The 13,309-nt window shown below is 43.0% G+C and overlaps 1 protein-coding gene across 1 annotated transcript in view; it reads left to right on the top strand.

The window, feature by feature from the left end:
* The window catches only part of TRIM9 (tripartite motif containing 9), a 108,696-nt gene that overhangs the window by 50,143 nt on the left and 45,244 nt on the right, over positions 1 to 13,309 (top strand). Inside the window, exons 2-3 of the mRNA XM_024734755.1 lie at positions 10,062 to 10,157; positions 12,406 to 12,528. Coding sequence (XP_024590523.1) covers positions 10,062 to 10,157; positions 12,406 to 12,528 — 219 coding nt within the window. The remainder of the gene's footprint in view (positions 1 to 10,061; positions 10,158 to 12,405; positions 12,529 to 13,309) is intronic.

Below are 13,309 nucleotides of genomic sequence, written 5' to 3'. Positions count from 1 at the left end.
TCACTGTTGTGGCCTCTCCCGTCGCGGAGCACAGGCTCCGGACGCTCAGGCTCAGCGGCCATGGCTCACGGGCCCAGCCGCTCCGCGGCATGTGGGATCTTCCCAGACCGGGGCACGAACCCATGTCCCCTGCATCGGCAGGCGGACTCTCAACCACTGCGCCACCAGGGAAGCCCCAAATGTAGTTTTAAAATGAAAGATGAGCAAAATTTTACAAGAGAGACAGGAGGGTACATATATAGTAGTATCATATGAAATTGAATTCAAGGCCAAAAGAATTAAGTGAAACATAGAAGGATAAGATCTAGTGTTAAAAGGTATAAAGAAGATATAACAAAGAAGAAAGCCACAGATACAGAAAGCAAAAACTCCTAAAAATAAAGGAGAACATGATCCTTGTGGGAAATTTGATATCTATTTGTTTTAGAAAATTATGTCAAGTAGACACATAATGAACAAAAATATAAAGTATCTTAATAACCCAATTAATAAGTTCAAGTATGTTTACAAATATGTTACAAAGGTTTATATTATGCATATCATCTTTATATTATACATATCCTGTCCTGTAAGAAGAGAGGATATTCATCTCTTATGCCTGTTACATGTTTACCAGAAGCTATCATTTACTTGTATCTGTCCACAAAATAATGATTATAAATTCAAAAGAGTAGAGATTTTGTGAACCAGACATTCTGACCATAATCTACTAAAACTAGCAACCTACGACTTCACTTCCTCTCCAACAGGCAACCTGAATTTTCCAGATCTCTTTCCAGTTTTGGGCCCCTAAGGTAAGCAAACACATGTGGTGAGGCCAGCCTTGTCTAGTCATCAGCAGTGGGAAGAAACTAGCTTCTGTAATTAAACACTTAGGTAGCACCCCATGGACGAGGACCTCTTCTAAGGGCTTCACAAATAATACCAGTGAGAACTTATACCTTAACTAGGAAAAGATCAATAAGAAGCCTTTGAAAAAAACCCACCCACCCACGCTGGTAATTTTAAAATGCAAATTTTAAAAATGAGGTTCCATTCTTTGCCTATCAGATTACAAAGATAGATACAAATTATAATATTTAGAGTGAGATATACAGACAATAATACTTGCCTATATATTACCTTCAGCAGGAGTGCAAATTAGATGATTACTTAGAGGGACATTTTGATAACATGATTTTTAAAACCTTCTAACTATGAAAGTTTGCTGATCAAGCAATTTCACTTTTGGAAATAATCAAGAATGTGTCCAAATACTTCCTACATGAATTTCATTTTGGCTCTTTGCAACAAGATGGAAACAAACTAAATATCCTAAAATAGGAGATTATTTAACTAAATTATGATACACCTGCACAGTGGGTTACCCTACAGTTTATCGGTGAATAGTACAGATTCTGGCCACAGACTTCCTAGGTTTGAATCTCTGCTCTGCTTCTTAACAACTGTATGACTTTGGACCACTTAACCTCCCTTGCCTTCAATCTCTCACCTGTAAAAAATATGAATAACAATAATAACCACCTTTGCTGGGTTATTTTGTGAAAAAAGATGAGTTAATATGTGTAAAGCTTTGTGAGAAGTGTCTGCCATGTAGTAAATGTTATCAAAGTGTTATATAGCTATTATATAGTCAGATAGGTAGTCAGTGTACTTAGTCAGATGGAAAAATATTTATAGCATATTAAACGAAAAGGTCAGATTTCAAGACATCAATAAGTATATGACATGATCCCAATTTTGTTGATATACCTATGTAATTGACTATAAGTATATACAAAATTTCAAAAGATAAACATCAAGGGTTCATTATCAAGGCTATTAGTAGTATGTCTCTGGTGAGATTGAGGGTTTTCTTTTTTCCTTCTAAGTCTCTTTATTCTCTGATTTTTCTGAAATGAGCATATTCTGCCTTTGAAATAAGGTGGGAAAAGTTTTTTCTTAAAACAAATAAAAAGTCTTGCTCTTGCCAATTCTCCTCACTGGAAATTTGAAGGGGTGAGTAAGAAGTCATTCCTGTTTTGAGCACTTAAAACTTGAGTCTCTGAAAAAGCACAAAGCGTTTCTATATGAAAAATAGTTCAGTGCTTTTTTACCTTTTCATGTATATTTCTAAGATCATGTTTTAAACTATTTAGTGAAAAGTGCTTATTTTAGAACTGAGAGTTTCTATCTGAGGTATTTAAATACTATTAAGAACTGAAAATTTATAGATCTTAAATCTGTTTTGCTTGTCTTAAAACAATTCCCTGGTAGTAGCAGACAAAGCAGAATGCTGTAATACCACCTGGAAGAACATGATGGACCAGTGCGGACGTGAAGGCAGCCAGGGGGATCCACAGAGAAAATAGCTTTATGTAAAATCACTCAGAGCCTGCTGGTTGGGGCCCTAGAATTCTCCTAGGAGAAAAGGCAACACACACACAAAGGAGATCTATCCTGTACTCCATCTCCAGGATGTAAAATCCAATATTTGCACGAAGGCTTAGCCCAAGGAAGGCATATTTCTGATTCTCGGCTGTAAATACTTAGTAACTGCCTAACAACACACATGTGGTGGCTTAGAATATCCACAGAAAGGCGAGCTCTGCCTTGGGAAGAGTGGTGTTGACCTTACAGCCTGTGTGCCTGCTACTTTATTAAAGTTTCAAGCCTTCAATCACAACAGTTTCTGCATGAATTCTTTCACAGCTTGCAGCACTCTAAGCAAAAGCCATAGAGACCTTGAAAATCAATTTCCACCAAGAAACTATGAACACTGGGGTGAGGCAACAATTATTTTGCTTTGCGATGCGGTAAAAAGTGGCTCCTCTATTTCATTGCTGAAAAAACTTTCAGTGTTGATTTGCATCTCCATTTTGAGTGTTTTCTGTCTAAGACAGAGAAAGATCTGAAGTTTGGTGGATAAAGGCTGTGCAGAGAACCTCTGGAATCAAACTCTGGCCAGAACTGGCTATGTCTTACTAGGAAAGCAGATACTTCTCATTTTCCCTGAGAAGTGGAGAAGCTACATTTCTGTTGTTAGTTGTTAGAATATTCCAGCTTTCTTCTGCTTTATTAGAGAGCCTATGGGAGAGAACTTTTAAAGGGGACATTATTAAGCTCAGAATGGTGGAAGTTTCAATGCAATGATGGTTCCTTGAGGCAAGAGATTATGTCTACTGTCTTTATTATTGTTTTCCTGGCATGAATCACTGTGCCTGGATGGAATGGAAGGTTGATTAAATTAATAAATCATGAAGGGAAAGTTATAATTGCTATCTGTATTAGTCAGTTTTGCTGCAGTAACAAACAACCCCAAAATCTCAGTGGCTTATAAACCAAAGGTTTATTTCTTGCTCATATATATATATTATGCTCATATTATATCATAGGAAGTAGTCTGAAGTTCCATTATACATGTCTTCTTTCTAAGGGCCACAGCCACCATGTGGGATATGCCCTGTGGCATGCTGACCTGACTTATACCAGCCCACAGCTCAAAAGAGTTGATGGTGCACATCTCTCCCCAACTCTGTTCAGTGATGCCATGTTGGTGGCCTAAAATTAACTATGTATTTACACCATGGGAATTGGCAAACACTGCAAATCAAAATTTGTTTGTTTCTTGGTTTTGTTTTTTGAGGGCCAGTTTATCAATACATCCCTGGATCTGTGTGACAAAGAGCAAAAAAGCTGGTAGAAAATCACAAGGCCTCTTTAAGCTAAAGCAAACCACATGTCCAAGGATGACAATGGGGCAGGAACACATGCTCCATCTACAGGAGGTCCTCGAAGTCCTGTGGCAAAGATGGGGAGGGAACAAACATTGTAAATACTACAATATACCCAACTGTCTAGATAATTGTAATTGACCAAACGCCACATTGGGACATGTGGTATGACAAAGTGTTTTAATGATTTATGTATGTGTATTTTAACATAATTCTCATTGTAAAAACAATACTATTTATTAAATGCTTATAATATGCCATGTGTTGTATAGAACTTTATATAGTACATAATCCTCACCACAATACTATGATACAGGTACTGTGATTATCCACGTGTTGCAGATGAGGAAACTGAAGCCTAGAAAATTGTTTTTTTAGATAGGGTCCCCTGGACACAGATTCAGAGAGTTGAATAGGGATGGTTAGTTGCTCAGTGGTCTCCATAGATCCACCTCCAAGGAAGTGAGAAGGCCAGGATTGAGCAGAGGGAGGAGTTGACCTGCAGGAGCCCCAGCCAATCCTGCAGGGAGTTCTGGAGCTGGGATGACCCTTCAGCATTATTCTCAAAACAAGGTAAGGGGGTCCCAGCTGGTCTCTATCCATGGGACATCCCTGAAAGGAGGCATAGCCTTGAGCAACCCAGTTTGCTATGGCCAAGAGCAATTCCTAGCGTAATTTATCAACAGCAGATAGTCCCAGCTGGAAGAAGGATGCAGCAGCCTGGAAAGGGAACCTGGGCAGAGCACCAGAGAATGCACTGTGGTTAGGTGATATGTCCAGGGCCACACAGCTAGTAAAAGGCTAGGATTGAAACCCACGTCCACCTGCAAAGGAGGCAAGAGTATACAATGGAGAAAAGACAGTCTCTTCAATACATGGTGCTGGGACAACTAGACAGATACATGTAAAAGGATGAAATTAGAACATTATCTAACACCATATACAAAAATAAACTCAAAATGGATTAAAGACCTAAATGTAAGTAAGGCCAGATACTATAAAATTCATAGAGGAAAACATAGACAGACAGACACTTTAAGGGAGACTAGGGTCATCCTAGGGATGCAGTCTTGAGCTATTAGAAAGTATGTTAGTGTTTGTTCAAGTCTTTGTAGGCCAAAATTGAGTCCTATAAAGTAAACAAGAGGGCTCAGAGGAGCCTGGCTAGATAGAGTTTGGTCAAGGAGAGACTCTTTGTCACAACCAATTAGCAATAAGCAGCAGTTTAGTGGACCAGTGCCCTACCCTTAAGACCACTGTGATACAAGCCTCATCCAAAGCTAAGAGCCTCCCCATACACCACTGATGAGATAGCTCATACACACACAGTCACATACTCTCACACACTCTATACTCACATTCACACTCACATATACACTCACATTTACATACAATCACACGTAGGCTTTCACACACACATATGCATACACACTCACATACACAGCCTCGCACACACATGTTCTCACACTCACATACACTCACACACACACACTTGCCCCTGGACTGTGTGTTTCAGTTCCCAGGCCCAGCTACCCAGTTTGTAGATTGCAGCCTGTTCGCTGCCCCAGCCCTGCTGTTAAGTAAGAGACAGGGTGGCAGCTCCAAGCAGGCCAGCCTCTGAGGCCTCCCACCCATCTAACTACCGTGAGCTGGGGCTGGGATAGATCCAGGATCTCCCACCAACAGACCAGAGGAAAGAGCCCTTCGTAGGGGGGAGGAAAGGTACAGGCAGGAACTGAAGTTCTAAGTGGAAGGAGAATCAGGCCCCTTGGGTAGCTCAGCTTGGAGGTTCCCCAGGTTCTACTCACTTTTCTCTTCCTTGATCTCATTCCACACTCAGCCCAGTCCCTGCCCGAGATCTCAGGTCAGTAGGTGATAAAGCCAGCATTGGACCCCAAACTAAAGCTTCTGGCCCTCTCCCATGAGACCCCTCTCTTTGACAGGGGTCCTTTTTAAAGTCACTAAAAATGCTTTATGAAGGAAAAAAGTTGACCATTTCATAGGGTAATTAGTCTTGCTGTGGTTTACACGTAAGCTGACTGTTAAGTATAACCAAATTCCCTAATAATCATAATCCCCTCCTCAACTCACATTCTTTCATTTTACATACTCTCACCATGGGGTTGTTTTTGTTTCTTCCTCTGTGGGTGGGGAAAGAACTCTCTTCTCAGGAGGCTGGAGCAAAGAGCACAGCTCTGGAATCAGACTAGGGTTTGTGTTCTGGCTCTTCCTTGAACCAGTGAATGGTAAAGCCTTAACTCAGGAGTATCCACACCTTTGAACCTCTGCAAAATGGCAGGGAGGTGATTGGGGTTAAATAGGACACCTGATAAAAGCACCCATCAGAGTTGGTGGCTCATAAGAAATGACCAATAGGTTGACACCATTTGAATTTCTTGTTTTTACTTTTTAATTATATAATGTCAGTAATGTAGTGAGAATCAAAAATCAGTATTTCTTCAATAAAAATTGTTATTCTTCCAGTGGGGGGGGGGGGGGCGGGGGGCAGGTCCTTCTGAATCGCATTGCATCGATCCTCACTTTTCTCCTGTGTTTTGTGGTGACCTTGGTATCTGGCAAAGAGGTGGCGTGGGCCACAGTCCCAAGCAGGGTGCACTAGGTCAGAGCTGCCCAGGGTGGCAGCAAGGTCGTTTTGGGGCCATCAAGGTGCCTTTGCACATTTGCCGCCTCACCTATTTTGTACCAAATCTTGGTTGACCCTTTTTGACCCATCTCGTGCTTATAACTTCAGATCCCAGACAGCAAGGAAGCTTCCTTTCATTTGTTCCAATTTGTCTCCATCCAGTATTTGTAGTGAATTGAGGGGGGGAAATGACAGAAGAATAATGTTCACGGCAGGGAAAGGAAAGAAGACGTGACTTTCTGTCTGGGAAAGCTTGGTATCTGGGAGGATGCACTGAATCCGTTACCGGTTTCCTGAACCTAAATAATAGTAGTTCTGAAACATCCTCCACAGGGGCTCCCAGACTGAGCTCTGACCTCTTATAACATACACTCCTTTGCGAGGCTAGGGGAGCCAGCCAGGGTAGAAGCTGGAGGGGAAAAAGCCCGGGAGAAGGAAGGGAGGAGGTGGAGTTCTTTGTTTCTCTCCTTCAAGCTCCAAACAACTTGCCATCTTTCTGGGCGATCTTGGTTATTCCGAGCATTCTCTGAGCTCTGGACTGGAAATTTGTCAGTGCTTCTTTGGCTACATCATTTTCCCACTCCCATTCACTTTCTGATCATGACATCTTTTCAAAAGTAAATTGGAAAACAAATATCCAAGAAATCAGGATGTCATTGCTTAGGCATTATAAACAGCTTCTGATGGCTACAGGTACAGCCAAAGATGCCAAAATGAAAACACATACTACATATTTTCATCTTCAGTGTTCTGGTGTAAATTTACAGGGCTGCTCTGTGGTCCTGAATACAGAAAGAACATCTCTGTTAGCATAGAGCAGGAATTTAAATGCTTCTGGGAAACGAAATCAATAAAAAATAATGTTCTTCTACATCAGATGTGGCTTATAAATGTAATCAAAAGACTGTCCTATAAAAGCAACGCACATTATAAATCCTTACAAGAAGAGCATTGTCTAGTGATAGGTAGTTTCCAGGATTTTTCATTGTCTCCTGCTCTGTTTCCACAAGGTGGCAAATCTTAAGAGAAAGGTTTCTAGATCTTTATCTTATAATGCAGTTGTTTATCAAATACCAGAACAATCATTAGCCAGGTAGAAGGCCTGAACATAGACACAAAGGGAGGAAATCCGCTAATAAGTTGAGTTTTGCAGTTTATGTACTGCTTTACTGTATAAAATCCAGGGAATGGTTGAGGCCAGCACTCTTTTTCTACTATAGTATAATTTTCTTCTAAGTATATAGCAGCACCTGGTCAACAATTCTTATTGGGTGTCAGGTCTGACTTACATTATATACACACACATTTAGTTGCAAGGCTGGACTGTAAGAAATCAGGTAGCTCCAGTTCTGTGCGGCTGAATGAATTTGACTTCTCTACTCAAACCTCCAAATGTGGTTACTAAGGCCTGGGCTACAAGAAAAGGGGGAAGAAAAGTGTGGTAGCCCAGCCAACTCTGACTCATTTAGAAGAAGAGAGAATATGAGTTCTAAAGTCACAAGAACAAACTTTTTCCTTTAGAATATGATTCTCATTCTATTGCTCACTCTTCCAAATAAGACTCTCTTTACCTTTTTCATCCCCTGGGCTCCTGAAAAAGTTCTTGAGACAACTTTTAACCCAAGTTATAGTGCAGCTGGGACCCAGTAATAAATCACTGAGTAGCCCTTTCAGCAACTTAACTGTAGGCTCGCTTTCTACTTTTTCTTCCTGGGCTGCATCGGTTTAGACTCCCAGAGTTTGAGTACCTCGATCAAAGTACAAGTGATGAAGGGTATCCTCCAAAAGATCCTGTGCCAGGATCCTGCCCTGTGAATCCCACCCCAGTCAGTTCACAGGTGTTTGTGGGCAGGAAGGAAGAGGTGAGTAAGAGTTAATAACAGCCGACATTTATTATCATGCACCATGTGCCAGCAGGGTTCTGGACTTTAGATACAGTATCTCATGCCGTGCCCACAGCGCCCAAGAATCGTAGTGTTCTTCTCATTTATGGATGAGGTCAAACTACGTGTAAGATATGAACAGCTGGTAACTGACAGCATTTGAGAATTTGGAATAGTTCCCCTAACCACTGTCCTTTATTAGCAGGAGCCTTCAGGCTGATGAATGCCTTAAGCCTTCACAGTAACCCAACTACAAAATATTATTATTCCCACTTTTTCCATTGGAGTAACTCAGGCAGAGGTCACTTTCTCAAGGTCACGTTTAGGAAGGGACAGAGCCAGAATCTGAACCCTTCCAAAGTCTGTGCTCTTACTGCCTCCCCACAGTGCTTGCACCAGGCCTGTGGCATGCACACTTTTAAAGAGATTCAGTGCCTGACTGCGTATGTAATAATGCAAATATAAGTGAAAAACATCCATAGGACCAAGAGATATAATTTTAAGATTCTGCCCTTTAGCTGAAAGGACAGAGTGGATGAGGCACTGCGTTGGCAAGGAGGAGAAAGGGCTTCAGTGTTCAAAGAAAGTGTTGTGGGGAAAGGCAGCGTGTCTCTGTAATTTATAGGAGGGATGGAAGGACTTGCCCAGTCTGCCAGGAGCAGGAATTTTGTACCAAGTACAGTGGTAATGGCTGCAAGTAACGGTAAACTCCAGTACAGGGATTAAACTCGGAGGTAATTTTCCCCCCACCATAACAAGAAGTTTGGTGGTAGGAGACTTCAAGTGTTGGTTCAGATGCTCAAAGATGCCATTGGAACCCAGGCAACTTTCTCCTTTCACCGTCCTCCCTTACCACGTTGGCCTTCTCTTCTTGAGAGTCACAAGGCATCTGCCATAAAGTCAGCAGCGAAAGGGAAAAGGTTGCACCAGCCACAATGGTCCCATGTTAGCAGAAAAGCAGAATCTTTCTCAGACCCCTCCAGCCCCCATCCAACTTCCACTTAGGTCTCGTCAATCAGCAACAGAGATTGGGAGCCCGTGTGGAGGATGTTTCAGAACCACTATTATTTAGGCTCAGGAAACCGGTAATGAATTCAGTGCATCCTCCCAGAGACCAAGTGCCACCCCCCAGCAGCAAGTACTTACCTGGACACCTGGCCCCCCCAGCAGAACTGCATCTGCATGTGGACGGGGCGGGGTGGACAGTCAGAAGAGAGCGCACCTTGCTTTAGGAGGCTAGTGTGGAGAGGAGCTGGGGCAACAGGGCTGTACTTGAGAGAAGGACGAAGACTCCGATGAGGAAGAACATCATCCTGCCCTCTGTATCTGTCGTTACATTTAAGTGACCCCAGAGCATGGCACGGGCTCTCACCCTTTCTTCCCTCATCCTGTTCTTAACCGTCTTCATTCTTTCTGCCCTAATCCCAGATCAGTAGCACATGGAGCTAAATAATATTGATAAGTATCAGATCATCTGACTCACTGTTTTTTTTTTAATTAAATAAATTATTGCTGAATTAATTAAGTAATTAATGAGATGAGGAACTTCCAGGCCGATATCAGCTGGGAAGGGCCTTTGACTGCGATGGCCAGAAGTTTTCACCTTCTCAGAGGAGACAGTCCTCAGGGGCCTCTGGAAGGAGTCGAGATGCCGTTATTACCTGCATCCTCAAGTACAGATGTTGGCTCAGTGGCCCAGCTCAGACAAGAGGAATCTGAGGAGGGCGAGGGCTCCTGGGTCTTGGATGAAAACCACCCTGTGCGGCCTTGTGGATGCCTCCTATGGTGAGAGCTCCATGGTTTCCTTCTTCATCTCTGCAGAGCCAGCTTTCCCAGGCACTGAACGGGCTGTCGGACAGGGCCAAGGAAGCCAAGGAGTTCCTGGTGCAGCTGCGCAACATGGTCCAGCAGATCCAGGTATTGGCAGCACCGGAGGCGGAAAGCACGCCCCGCGGGTTAAGATGTCACTGTGGGGCCGGCGGGGAGGGGTTGTCTTGTCTCTTTTATTTTCTGTTTTGTGGGAAATTTCCTATGTATTTTTTTCCTGATCTTTCTCTTCTAATACATACGAACACACATACAGGCCAACTTCAAATATACCCCTTCTCAAGGTGGTTACGTTTCCCCAACAGGCCAAAGACACAACCCCGTTTTCCAACTGGTTCCCATCTTCCACACTGAGCTCCTAATTCTCTGCTGCTGTGCAAAGAAAGATACCTATTTCTTTGTGAATGCAGTCATTATTGTTAAGTTTTTTTAATTCTATAGGTTCCCAAAGCACCTTGCAATCATTATATCTTATCTAACGGTACCAAACAGGTCACATTTTCTTTTTTTTGTCCTTCTTTCCTTCCTTCCTATCCCATAATAATGCTTCTCCTCTACTTAGATACTTAAATGTTTTTCAGCCGTGATCCCCTGGCAACTAGAATTTGCACAGTGACCAACGGATCAGCTGACATTTGAGAGCTTGTGAGCTCTCTACTATAGCTGAAGGGGAGAAGCCAGAAATTGCATGAGATGCTAGAATAATGACCTTCTTCACTGTTTACTGTTCTTATGTTTTGAGGTTTGCCTCACAGAAATAACCTTAGCTCTGGCCTCCAATAGATTGGCGTTCTGAGTTAATATTTAACCTGTGTCAAGGCAGAAATGGCTTTTTAAATGTAAGCCTGGCTTCCAGAGCATCTCACACTGATTTCTTTGCCTTTAGTTGGCGTGCAGGCCCATGTTAAAACTTTTGATTCCCTAACAACCTAACAGTTGTACACTTCCTCCTGTTTTCCAAAGCAGTAGAGTTTATCAGTTGGTCCTTTCTTTGCTTTTGCTGGCATAAAGTGTGCAGCCCCAGGCTTGCCTCTGCACCTCACCTCTTCATCAGAGCAAAGCTTTCTTTCTGCTTTAAATCAGAGCCTGTATGAAGACAGCTGCCCCCTCCCTACCAATATTACCCTGCTTGGGACATAGAGAGCTCTTCAATGATGTTTTCCAGGACAGTTCTGTGAGAGCTCAAAAGCAATTGCCACGAAAACCAAAACCTAACATTTGTAGAAGTCATTGCTGAAGCAATTACAAATGCACACCTTATACAGGCGTGTATAAGACCTTGCGTTTGAGACAGTGACTTAATACCCGTCCATAGATCCTTATATTAAGAGACAGAGTTCTTGATGACTTTGGGAATAAATTAAAATTTGATAGGCTAAGCTGTTCCTTCCTTTCCAGCCCCCCAACTTTTACTCAGTTTACTCAGTTGACTGCTATTTTTTCAATACTATTACTGTATATGTGACGAGTATTCAGCTTTCATTTGCTGTAAATTACAATTGTTTTCCAGATTATGGTTTGAGAATCAAAATTACATATGTAACATATTGAAAGTGTTACCTTTAATTTAGGGAGAGAATTGCTTAAAAGAAATGTCTGTAGCATGTGCAGATTTAAATCACGTAAAAAATTTTAGATCCAACATTCAATTTAAACGTCATGGGAAAGCTATGATCCATTTAGAACATGCTTACTGTTCCCCACAAGCTGGTTGGTTCACATCTGATTTTTACAGCAGGCTGATGCCTGTTACGTATACCAGTTATTCTTCACTGCCTACATGCACTCATGACTTGCTTTTTCAATGAGAGGAGCAAGTGCTTTTACCCATGATTATTCTGTTGTCATTGGATTATTGTTTAATATCGAAGACGATTGCCATCCGCTTTCTTCTTTGTCCCCCTGGATTCGATGATTCTTTCTCCCTCGTGCCTCAACAAGACCCCATTCCCCCAGCAACCAGCCTTTCTGAATGCCACCTTCCACCATGCACAGCTGGGCGCGTGCCAGCCCTCAAAAGGATTCATGTTCAGCTCTACAAACTAAAACTTTATTTTACTTGATATAAGTCAAACTGTGGAGATGATTTCCTTCTGATAAGAATAAATGTATGAAGTAACATTTATTCCTTTGAATCTAAATTTAACGTGAAACACCACCACTGTTGAACAAAATTTATTCCGTTATTTATAAAAAGCAAATGTGCACTGTGGACGGGGCTCCTCTTCCTTCCCTTCAGCAGGGATTTCCACCCCACAAGTGGACAGGGGTTCTGCTGTCTCTGGCAGCCCCAGGTGCCCAGGCGCCTCGCGGCTGAGAGCTGTGCTCTGTCACGCAGGAGAACAGTGTGGAGTTCGAGGCCTGCCTGGTAGCTCAGTGTGACGCCCTCATTGACGCCCTCAACAGGAGGAAAGCCCAGCTGCTCGCCCGTGTCAACAAGGAGCACGAGCACAAGCTAAAGGTGAGCGCTGCGCACCGGGGGAAGCAGAAGGCCCGCAAGCCCGGCTCCCAGGCTGGGACAGGCAGGTGTACGCCCGCCCGCAGCCTTGGATGGCCAGTAGCCCGGCCGGGGAGAAGCAGGCACGTCCCTTCATTCACCACTCACTCCCTCCTTGACATCACCGATACTCACTGAGTGATTTCTCTGGACCAGGAATTGCTCTGGGTACAGACATAATAAATAAATAAAAATCCCTGCCCTCCTGGGGCTTATGTTCTACCAGAAGGGATAAACGGGAAGCAAGATAAGTAAGTAAAATATGCAGTATGTTAGTAAAAAGTGCTAAGAAAAAATAAGGAAAAAGGGATGGGGAATACGAAGGATGGGGGTTGAAATTTTAGACAGAGTGGCCAGAACAGCCATGCAGAGGCAAATGTATTTTTGAATTGGGAAATGGAATCTGTACTTTCCAGAAAGCAAACAAGATTTGTCTTAACTTCTGAAGCGAACTATGCAACTGAACAGCTGTACAGACTTTGGTCATCACACGGTAGAAGCAATTGATTGCAAGTCTGGGGCCCTATTGGCAGGAGGACTGATCTTCCTGGAGACATCTGATACCCCATCTGTTGCCCCCTTGGAGCAGGGCAGCAACACGTGAGAGCAGGCTGGATAGACATAGACGGGTAGCGGCCAGCCGAAGGAAGCAAGAAGTAGACCATCCGGGGAGGGCCACATACGTGGCCAATAGCCTCAGGGTGGCTACCAGTGGGTAGTGGGTGGGCAGTGTGCCATGTTGGCC

This window comes from Neophocaena asiaeorientalis, unplaced genomic scaffold (genome assembly GCF_003031525.2).
Source record: "Neophocaena asiaeorientalis asiaeorientalis breed wild unplaced genomic scaffold, Neophocaena_asiaeorientalis_V1.1 scaffold547, whole genome shotgun sequence".
Taxonomy (NCBI): Eukaryota; Metazoa; Chordata; class Mammalia; order Artiodactyla; family Phocoenidae; genus Neophocaena; species Neophocaena asiaeorientalis.
This window is presented reverse-complemented; position numbering and strand designations above follow the sequence as displayed.